General features: G+C 37.2%; 2 protein-coding genes across 3 annotated transcripts in view; one reads left to right on the top strand and one right to left on the bottom strand.

The window, feature by feature from the left end:
- LOC143907153 (uncharacterized) overlaps positions 1 to 11,870 on the top strand; it is a 63,835-nt gene extending 51,965 nt beyond the window's left edge. The window contains exons 1-3 of one of the 2 annotated variants that reach the window (XM_077423706.1): positions 10,506 to 10,642; positions 11,114 to 11,264; positions 11,354 to 11,870. In XM_077423706.1, coding sequence (XP_077279832.1) covers positions 10,631 to 10,642; positions 11,114 to 11,264; positions 11,354 to 11,715 — 525 coding nt within the window. In that variant the 5' untranslated portion in view covers positions 10,506 to 10,630 and the 3' untranslated portion in view covers positions 11,716 to 11,870. Of the gene's footprint in view, positions 1 to 10,505; positions 10,643 to 11,113; positions 11,265 to 11,353 lie in introns of those variants that run through there. The other variant, XM_077423704.1, reaches the window with a different exon arrangement.
- Positions 920 to 7,045, bottom strand: LOC143907094 (mitochondrial genome maintenance exonuclease 1). The gene is made up of 5 exons (XM_077423615.1): positions 6,799 to 7,045; positions 5,641 to 6,519; positions 5,346 to 5,553; positions 4,306 to 4,438; positions 920 to 4,053 (listed from the first exon to the last, which is right to left on the bottom strand). The coding sequence occupies exons 2-5, from the start codon at positions 6,434 to 6,436 to the stop codon at positions 3,874 to 3,876; spliced, it is 1,317 nt and encodes a 438-aa protein (XP_077279741.1). The 5' UTR covers positions 6,437 to 6,519; positions 6,799 to 7,045; the 3' UTR covers positions 920 to 3,873.
- Positions 11,871 to 12,179: the final 309 nt, after the last annotated feature.

Consider the following 12,179-nt stretch of genomic DNA (forward strand, 5'->3'; position numbering starts at 1 on the left):
TTGTAAACAATTATTTATTGATTTCTCTCGAGCAGTATGCAGGAGTCAGATCTCAAAGTTACGGCGCGGCGTAAAGTCGCGCAGGGTGCATCCTATATTATGCTCAGACCGGCTAACCAGCGTGGCCGTTTTCCGTCTCGCGTGTAATCCGGTCCTTTGTAGATTGGCCCTGGCGCGCTCCGCTTCGCTTGATTATTAATTATTATTGGAAGGCAAATGTAGCGTGACCGTTGCGCGCGGCAACGATCGATAATTCATGCACGACGAGCCGCGCGTCGCGTCGTGCACCCGAAGAGGATTAATTCGGGCAAGCGAGACTCCGGACGGACGACGGCGCTCTTCTGCCTTTATCACCGTGCCTTCGTGATCGTCGATTTTCTCTCGGCCGGAGCGTCAAACCCCCTCGTATTTATAAACTTTTCGCTATTGGAAGCACTCGCCACGGTTAGATGGAAGAGCGACGCGGACAACGCCGCCGCCAGGTAGAACTTCACTGAAGGATATTGACGTCGAGAGATTTCTCGACGTTGGCAGGACGATGAAAACTTGGTAATTTCGGACGTGCTCCAGTTTGCCCGTTGATGACTTTAACCGAGCTATTGCGATCCCTTGCAGACGCGCGCTCACGCTCCCGGGGACTGTTACGCGTCGAGACGAAAAGTTTTGTGCGGCGTACTTCGAGCGACCGACTATATTAATAAGAGAAATACGATTCTATCGCGGAGAATAATTTCGCGATTGCATGCTCCCGATAGCGCCGTCTGGCGTGGTTGGACAAATTTTACAACTCCAGTAAAAAATATAAAGCTGTAAAAAAATAAGGAGCAATAGTCTCAAGAATAGACTGCATATGCTTATAATATTTTATATGATGCAAAAAATACCATATATTTTTTTAAATATTACATACATAAAAATATAGTTTTATCCTTTTTAATAGCACACAGTTTTAAAATGATCATTAATCGTATTAAGAAATTGTTACATGTCTTAGTCCTCATGTTAAACATTTCTTTATTAAAATATCACATTTTAGATCTAGTATTTGCAATTGTTCTGTAGTTTTTGAAACGTGTTTTGAGATAAAAAATATAATTGAACGTTAAGAGAGCTTTCGTATAATATTTGTGGTAGAATGAGAAATTTCTGGGGTTTATCGAATCGCAGAGTGGACTTAATAAAAATCCGCTGCTATTCGTAGCTGCATTAAAGGCGAGCAATATAAGAAATCGTTCGGAGGGCACACTGCTCAGGGGTCTTCGATAAATTGCGAGCTCAATAGTTCCAGCGGCACATTTTCTCGAGTTTTCTCGCGCGTCCGAGGGGTGAAGAGGGACCAAGAGGGCCAGAGGCCGAAGGAAGCGAGGGTTCGTCCGGCGAGTTGAAGTTATCGTTTTTCATAACTCGTCGCGCTCAAAGGGGCTGGACCGGCGGCCGGCCGATGAAAATATGCCGCTGTTACGAGAGGATTAGCGGGGATTAGCCGGGAGATTTAGGTTCATTTGATGGGGGCTGGGGGCTCGCTAAATGTCTAATCCGGAAATATGGTTGTCTTTGCTCAGGATGTCGTGCGCGCGAACAACGGAATTCTCAGCGGATAAATCCGCGGCCTTGCAGTAAATATCACTTTGCAACGTTAGCACTGTATTACGTAAAACGGATTGCGGTATAGTAGATTCTCCCTCTTTTGATCCGCAATCCTTGGCGAGGAAATGAAAGAAATGTGTCATAACGGTGCTTGCACCGAGTCAACGTTGTTTTACCGCGGTATGACTCTGCGATTACCTCACGATTGCTTGCGTTTGTGTCATCGCTGAACTTTTCTTACTAATGTTTAAAGCCCATTGCACTCAAAATGATCTTTAATATTTTATTATTTGATCTTTAATATTTTATTATTACACACAAATGTACTGAATCGAGTGGAATATGTATCAGTGAATTAACGTTCTCAAGGAATTTTTAATTAGTTATTATGAAAACAGCACAAACAGACGATAAACTGCTGCTATTATTTTTCTGGTGCTTCAAGATGTTGCAACATTTGTTTCGCAAACGATATCTGCTTCTCGAAAAAACGAAAAGATCAGTAACTGCGTAGTTGCTTTGCACTTTAATGAAAGAATTCTTTGATGTGAAATCGCATCCCACTTGCAGAGGCTTGTAAAGCTGAATATCATAGGAGAGCGTATGAAAGTATTGTTAGCGGAATATAGGATAACCGGAAATAAACATATCTAAAAGAAAAAGAAAGCCTCGAGTGAAATAACGAGTTGACATTTCAGTAGCGTAACTAGATTTTTTCACACAATATTTTAAGGATTTATTTAGAATTTTCATGATTTCCTTTGTCATCGTAATTATCTATTAAATAGCCTTTTTCATCTTTCGGTTCATTGTGTAACGTAATAAACAGATGAAAAGAAAATTGGATTTTAATATTAAATATCACGTGATGTTTCTCCTGTATCTAACAATATATACCAAAAAGCAAAGAAATATGGACGCTCCATTATCTTTTTTTTTTAATATGCTGTTTTCTTATTTACTCAAAACTTATTTACTCGAAACATCCTAACATGAATCTATATTCAAAATTTAGTATCCAAATATAAATATAGTAAGAAGTGGTGAACATTTCACGGCACGTAAGTATTTTCGCCAACAAGAAATGTGATGAAAAAAAAATATATATAAAACAAAAATGTGAAAATATCTAACACATTGCGCTGTATGATGACGGTAATATATCTGACAATGTTATTACGACTTGATACTGCCATGTATGGTCCCAGACCGTTTGGACGTAAAGGATGCGGTTCGTAATATCTGATATCCTAACGCGATACTCCCGGTTTCTGTGTGCGAGCCAGGTATGCGGAAACAACGAACGATATAATTCTGCTACACCGCTTCACCATTAGTTTACGATCCCCAAGGGCGCACGAGGGGTCGCAATGTTTATAAGGTCCTGTAACGGGGAACCGCGTAACGTAGCACCCCCTTCAGGCTTTCTCTGTTCTGCCGGCGAAAGTTATAATTGTAGTACGTTAACTCGACGACCGGGATGACCGCGTTTTTCCGGCACGACCATTACGTTTTTAATATTACAGTATTATTCACCTGCGATATGGGACTGTGAAGTCAAAGGTTTATTTTTAAAAGCGAAACAAATTCTCAACAAACTCGGTATTGATTATCAAATTGCATCTAAAATTAAAATCTAAAATGGAACACTTTATTATCTTGATAAGAGCGATATAACGATATAATGTAAGCATAAAAATTAATATGTTTACTTCGAATCTGTGAACTTGTATAAAAACGTATCTTCTTCGGAAAAAGCTTTAATCGTTGAACTTTCCAAACTCGATCAGGGAACATTAATCTTCGCCAGTTCTGAGGTTTTATGAACTTTAGAAAAATACAGCTCACATAAATTGCGATACTTTTAATAACAACGTAAATGTATCGTATATACAAAATTACAGTGTCGCGATAGTAAGTTTGCGTATTTTCTTAATAACCGTTACTCCGAGCGCTGCTCGCGGAAAATGCGAATAGGTTTGTTATAAATCATAAATGCCGAGTCCACCGCAGGGCTTAATAAGTCGGCGTATCGACGCGGTTTCCCCCCCCCTCTCTCTCTCTCTCTTTCGCTGTATCCCGCGTCCTCTGGTTTCCTACGGACTCTGGGAGGGCTTTTCCCAACTACTCCCCGAAGACTATAGATTATTGCAACTTCTGACGCGCAAAGGATGGAATTAAAAACTTCTCCCGCCGACTCCTGCCGGGAGTTACCTGTGGTTGACGGATAAGCATTTAATTGGCTTTGCGTGCGGAACTGTTAATGAATATATGCGACGCGGTACATTAACGCTTTATTGGGGCATAAATGTTTTCGTTGCCATCGCTGCTCGTCGTTTCGACATAGTATTTCTGCAGGCGGCGCAGCCATGCTGTCCAGTATTGCTGCACCGTGTTGTCGGACACTTCGTACACGGTTGCTGGTGCGCCGCACGTGTAAGCAATCACGAGTAATCCCCGTTTTATCTGTAGAATCGAGAAACACGGACATTTTAGGAAAGTGGCTGCACCTCTTGCCAATTTTATTTTTAGAAAATATTAACAACTTTTAGAAAGTTGCTTTATTATAATAGCTTTCTTTATTACACGCGGTATTTGACGAACAAATTGTAGCAAATAAAATGACAGTAATCGAAAACGAATCACTTTCCATAATGAAATACAAACTTCTTTGCGTATCTCTTTTAAATTAGATTTTTATTACGATGAGTTATTTACCACAAAGGGATATAAATTGGAAAAATTGATAGCTCCGATGTACGCGGCGAGTTGTACAGGCGCGTCATATGTTCCCTTCAAGTCCAATTTCTTTCTGTCTGATTTCTTCCAATCGATTACGTAGTTTTCGCCCCTGCGAGTATAGTGCGTACGTGTAAGACTATCCTGATTATATACAGGACGATTTTAAACTTTATCACTCGAAGAAATAAAGATCGATATAATTTAAAATCATTCTGTAGCAAAAAATATATAAAAATTTCAGGAAACTATTTCGGATATGGATCAACAGAGAAAATCAGATCAATTAATGAAACCTGAGTATTCGTGGGTATAAAAACAATAAATAATTTAATAAACAGACCATATCTGAAAAAGTCCAATAATATTATCAATAACTCATTATTTCAATCGAAGATTTTACATAAATCATAATTGCTGTATCCTCAAAAATAGCTCTTTATTGAAAAACAAAAAAAAAACAAGTTAAAAATATACCAAGGCGAAAAGTATTGGGAAACATATCTTTATGAAAAAGATTTATTGTGAATAAGATATAACCCTTTTTCAACATTTTTCTTTTAATAAATATATAACATTTGGAAAAACATCTCTAAAATTTATATTTCTCTATTATTTATATCAGGCTTTAAAGAAGAGAGATAATAATTTCAATTTTCTGTAAAATTATAAAGTACAACTTTAAAATATAATTTAAATTAATAATTTTTAAATGTTGAATAATTTTAATTACAAAATTATTTTAAATTATTAAGTATAATTTATTAGTAAAAAAGTATAAAAGAGACTGAAATTATCATTAGCCTAAAATTATCAAGCTCCATTTACTTAAACTATACATTAAGGTAGTTAGTTAAATCAGTTTATTGGCCAACCATATTTAGAGCTTACAGCTATTTTATACAATGGAAATTATAAAATATAAAATTGACTAGAAACCAGGCAGTGACCTCTGGTTTTGCCTGTTTCGTTTCGAAATAGAGTTTCCTGGTGATGGTGAAGCAAAATCTCTGTTTTACCTATAAGAGGCTATACAGTCGACTACTCCTTTGTAACGCAATTTCGGGTGAGCTACGTGTGTCTCGATCGCTCTCACGTGGTGCACGTCCTTCAAAACACCCTGGACACTTTTAAAAACTGGCTCGATCTTCGAAGGAACCTCATACTCTTTCCCGAGCAGGTCCTGTGCTATGCACGAATGCAAAGATGCTCCATCCTCTAACAATGCTGTATCAGGAACAAATAGATTTATTTATTGAGCTTATTAAAGTTTCTCTTTCTCGTGGAACAGTTCATCAAATAGCTATCAAATACCTTTCTGATGCATTTCAAATCCTTCTTGCCCGAGCTTTTTTATCATTCTTTCCTTCCATGCCTCTAGAGCCAGCTTCGACTCTGGTGACATGGTTTGTGTAAGAATCTTAGTTACGCTGGGAAATCTTATTGTTTCAAGATCATCTCTAACAGATATAGACAATATTTCTGTTGACTGTGTGGGAAGTTCTTGTTTGCTGCCCATAATTGGAAAAGTTGGGAAATTTTTTATAATAATGTCAGGCAATCTTTCAAAATTAGAAGACACACATTTTGTGACTGTATTTTCATTATCAGATACATTTGAATTGGACGATGCAACTTCGTGATTATTACTATTCTTCGCTGACAAATTAGATGTGGTGTCAGATCTAAGGTCTATTTCCTGAGCAGTCTGACTGGATTCGGAATGTAAAAGATTTTTTGTATTTTGATCAGTTGAACCATCAAATTCCATCTCGCTAAATTTTCTTATAGAACTCTGATCTGTATCATTTGACTGCTCGTTTTGAGGCTTTGTAATCTTTGTGAGCTTATCACGAGCATTTTCCATAACCCACAAGAATTCTGTATGTATCATATTTGTTTTTTCACGGGGGATACTCCCTTTCTTCTCTAATTTCAATCTTTTTTTCTTTTGGGATTTTGTTTCAACTAACGGACCGAATATCAATTTATATTCTTTCATCAATCTTTTAATTTTGTCCGACTTTGAGGAGTACTTTTTAATGAATGGTCGACACATACTTTGTATATTAGAAGATACATGTAGAACATATTTGGAAGTAACCAACATAGTTGTATTTTTAGCTATAGATTAAAATGTATAGCTGCGTATTACTTGTTTTATGTAAACTAGACTCCCCTCTGATTTCAGTTCTATTAACAAATAATTAAATATACCATAAGTAATCAATAATATTCTGTTTTTTCTGTAAAATACTTTAACAAATATTGATATCTAATGTTTCTCTTTAAAATATTAAGAGACACTGATGTTTAATAAATCATAACTTGGGTACTTTATATAAGATTTTGCATAGAGATATCAGTACAGAAAAAATTCCTTAAAGTATTTTATACAAATGCATATTTAATCTTTCGATTACGATAAAATTATGAATCTAATTATGAAAACTAAATGAAAACTAAACTTACCGGAGGAAAAAACCTCTTATCCTTAGCACAGATTTTGTACTTCGTGAAATGATTTATCCGTATAGAAAAACTTAATTAATTATAAAAATAAAAGACGATAAATTACAGATAGGATATTACTGGAAAACCGACGGAATTAATGTTTGTTTGATCGATAAATTCTATTTAAGAAAATATATAATGTGCTCTATAATAGTTCAAAAACAATCAAAGAGGTTATGTGTTATGTACATACAACACGTGATAAACTTTACCCAACAACCACAGGGGCATTTTACTGCCATCTACAAATGAATCTTACATAATCTTTCTATGTCGTTTTGTTATCAACATTTGGTATAAATGTCATATATATTTTTTTTTTCTTTTCAATTATCAATCGCTTATATTTGTTAAATTATTACTTATTATTTTAGAGAAAATTTAAAAAGTGTTTAATTACGAAAGAATTATTACGACAGATTTTTTTGCTATTATAACGCTAATAAGCAAAATCTTATCTACACAACATTATATTAAATAGTAAACTAAATAATATTTAAATAGTAATTGTAATAATAAGAAATTAATTAATTACTCTATAAATAACATTTTTAATACAATTAGTTGCAGGTTTTTCCAATTGATTTTTATTGGTGTTTTGTTTTGTTCGATAAGATAAGAATATAATATCGAATTTTTTGGTACATGGCGTTACTACATTTTATCTATTATTTTGTGTTATTTTTACTAATTACCATATATAATTATATTTAATATATTTAATTAATAATTAAATGTAGTTAATTATGAAATATAACATAATATTATAATATATTTTCGAAATTGGTAAATATATATGAATATTAATGTAACGCAATATATGTATACTATACGTACACACATATACAATATATGAATGCGTTGCAGATATATGTTATTGATAAATACCAGAAAATTACGTCAGTCACGCTTGCTATGAACAAATCACCCAGTTGGTTTTGCTGAATGAAAAATTCCGGACTTTGTACGATCTGATCATTGATTGCCCTTTTATATCCAACAATTAAATCTAATTTTACACTACCGTTGCGAGTAGTAATAAGATGCATTGATATACTATCAGCCATCGCGTTTATATTGTATCGTCGACATATTTTCGCATTATCGGCATTCGCGCGATCGGTATTACGCGATCCGAGTGCATTTCGCAATAAGAATCTGCAAAAGACTGTTTCTCTCTGAGTCCGAAACAGCCGTTCGGCCGTACGTTTCATTTTATTGCTTCGAATCTTGTAACTATTGAAAGAAGTTTTAGTTTATCTTTTATTGATATTGGATTCTAACATTCGTATACTCTCTAAGGAAATCGCTGTTCACTCTTTTCATATGCGAATCATGTGATACACGCAATCGTCAAACTATATCACTGAGAGAATACTGTAAATCGATCAAAATTTATAGATAAGAAGAATGCGGGCATTTCGGGCCTTTTATAAAAAATAAAATATTATTTTTTGTCATGTAATATGTACAGAAAATATCCGCAATCTTTTTTAGCAAGAAATATTCTTGCTCCTTAGCTAGTATATTTAGAAATTCTTATTGGTTCCGGTTGAGGTGTATTGTACAAAATAGAATATGTTTCATCATTTAGGCGATATTGAATTAATTGAGTCAACGGCATTATAAATCCAAGAACATAACATAGAAAAAAAAAACAGATATATGGTGTTGCACGCGCGGAGAGAACAAGAGATATATTCAAAACTTTTATCAATATCAGCACCTACATCTAGTGCACATACATTGTGTGCAGATCCGACCAACTCTGGCTTGCCGACGCAATGGCCGCGATTTCTCGCCTGGCCAGCGTTGGTCAAACGGGGTGTGTCGGTGCAACCCTCTCATAGTGCTTAGCTTACGCAACAATCGTTCACATGCGACCTTTGATGCGGTACAAACTTTCTCCCTTCTCCTCCCCCCGTAGAAAATTAACGATATGACGTGCTTTATTGTATGACGTGCGTCGAACCCGCTGAGCGGTATCGTGCGCGCTGACGTAAGATCTTACCGGACTTATGGCCCTTTCGAAGGCTCGAGGGTGTACTTCCTGCCCTATTTCCCATGATGATTAACGAGAATTTTTCTGCTAATTTAATAACGGTCTGCTGTCGAATCGAGTTCATGGCAGACCATTTGTAAAACGGCGATTATCCGAAGTGCCGTCGAAGTAACAGGAAGATAACGCTTGCAGCGGACAGTGATGTATGGCGCCGTTTATTTAGCAATTAATTCTTTTTTTTCACCATTTACTCGCAAAAAGGAATTTTTGTCATTTGTTTCGAACAATATTATACGACTTAAAAGAGGCAGATAATTATAATTGAAATATATCATTCATATTATTTTCATCTCTCGACAATGTTTTGTTTAATCTGACAAAAAAGGTCGATTCTAAATTGAGAACAAAGGTCGGTTCTAATTTCCTTGTTACTTTTTTTGCTCGTCCCGTCCCTCTCTTCTTCCTGTTTCGTCAATCACGTGACATACGATATAGGTTGCCATAGAAAGGAACTGCAGCAAGAGGTGAACTGGACGGAAAAAATGTCTCCACGTTTTTGCGTAACGCTGCAACCGAAAACCGTCGTCGCAGAGTCGTGCGACGGTGAAAGTTTCGCCATGTATGAAATTTAAGATGATCAGAAAAAGCACGTTGCCATATCGTAGCAATGGGTCAAAATGAAGACTAATGGATCGTACATTGTTATACGTATATTTAAAATGAGAAAATTACAATTATATATACAGTATGTACATACCTATATACTATGTATGTAATAGATACGCCAGAGATACATATTATATAGTAATATAGTTATGTCGGCGATGTCATGTAATATCTCTTTCGCATTCATATGGGGTTTAATTGTATCGAGTTCGGCTTCGAGTTCTGCGTTAAGTAACTCCTTGTTCTTTTGAAATATCATTTTGTCCATAATGGAGTAAAAGGATTTGACCAAGCAAGAAATTTGACCTTGGCTTTGCCTTCAAAGTGATCAAGGTGATCGCTTTGAAAGTCCCAAGATTTATGAAATCTCGAAGTTTTAAAATGACAAGATTAATTATCTTCAATGCGGTAAAAATTCATTAAACTCGCCGAAAGTTTCCAGTTGAAAAAAAAAGAAATGACAAGATTAAGTTTCTTAATACGGAGAAAATCATGAAACTTATGCCAGTTTCCACTTTATTTTGCTGAAAGAATCCAGTACTACGAATTAAAAGAAATTAGAAAACTGAGTATAATTAAATCGCTCGCTTGATCTTATCTTACTTGTAATTCTCAACCCTTCTAATTCAATCCAACGAAAGAAATTCTATGAGAAATCTGATAACTCTCTAACGTCTCGTTCTTGGGGTTATACGTTAATGCAAACATCACATCCAGACTAACGGCATTGATCCTCCTTCGGGGGATTGATCGGTCGATTTTTAATTCCCACCGACGCAAGTCGATCGCGCGGTTCTAACAAAGAATTTTCGTGACGAGTGCGCTAGAAAAATCGTTTTAGAAAGGCGTATTAGCCACGCGTATAGCGTATACCTCTACCTTCTTGCCGGCGGTACTATTGCGCCGCTAACTGCTCCTATACATCCTACATCTCTATTTACGTGCGTATGTGTGTGAGTGAGCGGGGTATCGTGTATAGATGTAAGATACACACGTGTAATTCGTCTCGGTGAGATGCAATGCTGTGAGAAAAGACTTCACCGGTATAAAAGGGGGTGTGTCTCGTGAGGTCCGCATCAGTTTTAGTAGTGATCTCCGCATCGCCACATCATTATCGCCACCATGAACGCTATAGTGAGTAATTTTAATTTTTCCCCCGAGTAACCGGAATCGTCACGTTACGTCCGCGAAAGGGGTTTCGTACCGATCTACCTTGTATATAGACGTATCCGAATATCCTCGGAAGAGTAATTGGCGGATTCTAATTACGCGCCCCGCGGATATAGAATTGATTGCAAGATATATTTCTGATACGGCTTGTTAATTCCCCTACGATGTGTGACATCAGAATTGTAGACAAAATTGTACAACGGTTTTTTACATGTGCATTATGTCTTGCATATTTTTAAAAATATTATATCTTTCATATCTTTTAAAAGATATATATATATATAATAAGAGGTTGGTAACCGAGGACAAGAAAATATTTTCTTTTCGGATTACGTCCGAAAGAAATCGTGACCACATAGTGAGAGAATATAAAACCTGTGTAATACAATGCGTATTTAACGTTGCGTCCTAATACAGTGTTTGAATTCGTTACAGCTTGTATTAGCCATTGTCGGCCTGGCAATGCCAATTTATTGTGAGGAGACACAGGTAGAGAAGAAACAGGAGAAGAGGGGCGTGCTGGGTCTGGGTTACGGAGGATACGGAGGATTAGGAAACGCTCTGATTGCGGGACCGGCTTATGGAGGTATCTATCGGTTTCCGATGCTCGATGATCTGCGCGAATAATTTTATCTCTGTCAGAGATCACCCGCGAGACGCCCCTTTCGATTTCAGGCTACGGACAGAGTTATCTCGGTGGCGTTGCCCCGGCCTACTCCTCGGGTCACGGCCACGGCATTTCCGCACCTGCCTACGGCTACAGCGTGCCCGTAGCGTCCCACGGATACGCCAGCGCACCTCTGTACCGTATCGGTTACTCCGGCGGTCTGGGACACGGTGGCGCGAGTCTGGGAGGACTCGGACACGGCGGCGTTGCAGCCGTTGGAGGACCAGCCTACGGTATCGGATCGGGATACGGCGCCCGCGGTCTCGGTGCGGGAATCGGCTACGGCGCCGGCGCTGGTCTGGGATACGGCGCAGGACTAGGACACGGTCTCGGCGCCGGTCTCGGCGCCGGTTACGGCCACGGATTGTGAAGACGTGGCTGATCAATTACCCCGACGCACGCGACGTCGTAAAACGTCGATGATTCTTCAGTTTCCTCTATCAACCTTGGCCCTACCCTGAACATTGGCTCGCCCTCAAGCTTTATATCGTGCGACTTTTAAATAAACTTTATATTTTTTAGTAACCCGCGCAGTGCCTTTTTTACCTCTTCCCTTTCTCTCATTACAGTGAGAGTGAACTGTGAGCCTCTCGGAAATTAAATCAATCAACTTGTAAAATAAAAAGCACATAAAATTAACGGAATTATGAACTAATTGTGCGCTCTAAAATTAATAACAAATTAAGATACTAAAATTAAGAAATTAAAAAAAAATGAAATTGATTGTTTTGGCTTCTGAAAAATTCTATACCTATATATGACTATTATGTCAAATGTGTCTTTTCGTCAATAACAATAAAATATCAAATTTTCGTATTTTTCTTCTTCTTTTTC

Source organism: Temnothorax americanus, unplaced genomic scaffold (genome assembly GCF_048541705.1).
Source record: "Temnothorax americanus isolate GAGA-0224 unplaced genomic scaffold, ASM4854170v1 Scaffold8, whole genome shotgun sequence".
NCBI classification, from domain to species: Eukaryota; Metazoa; Arthropoda; class Insecta; order Hymenoptera; family Formicidae; genus Temnothorax; species Temnothorax americanus.

Coding starts and splice junctions, on each gene's coding strand:
- LOC143907094 (XM_077423615.1), bottom strand. CDS start 6,436: ATGTTGGTTACTTCCAAATATGTTCTACATGTATCTTCTAATATACAA. Junction 4,439..5,345: donor GACTGTATAGCCTCTTATAG/GTAAAACAGAGA, acceptor CTATACTCGCAG/GGGCGAAAACTACGTAATCG. Junction 4,054..4,305: donor CCAATTTATATCCCTTTGTG/GTAAATAACTCA, acceptor TCGATTCTACAG/ATAAAACGGGGATTACTCGT.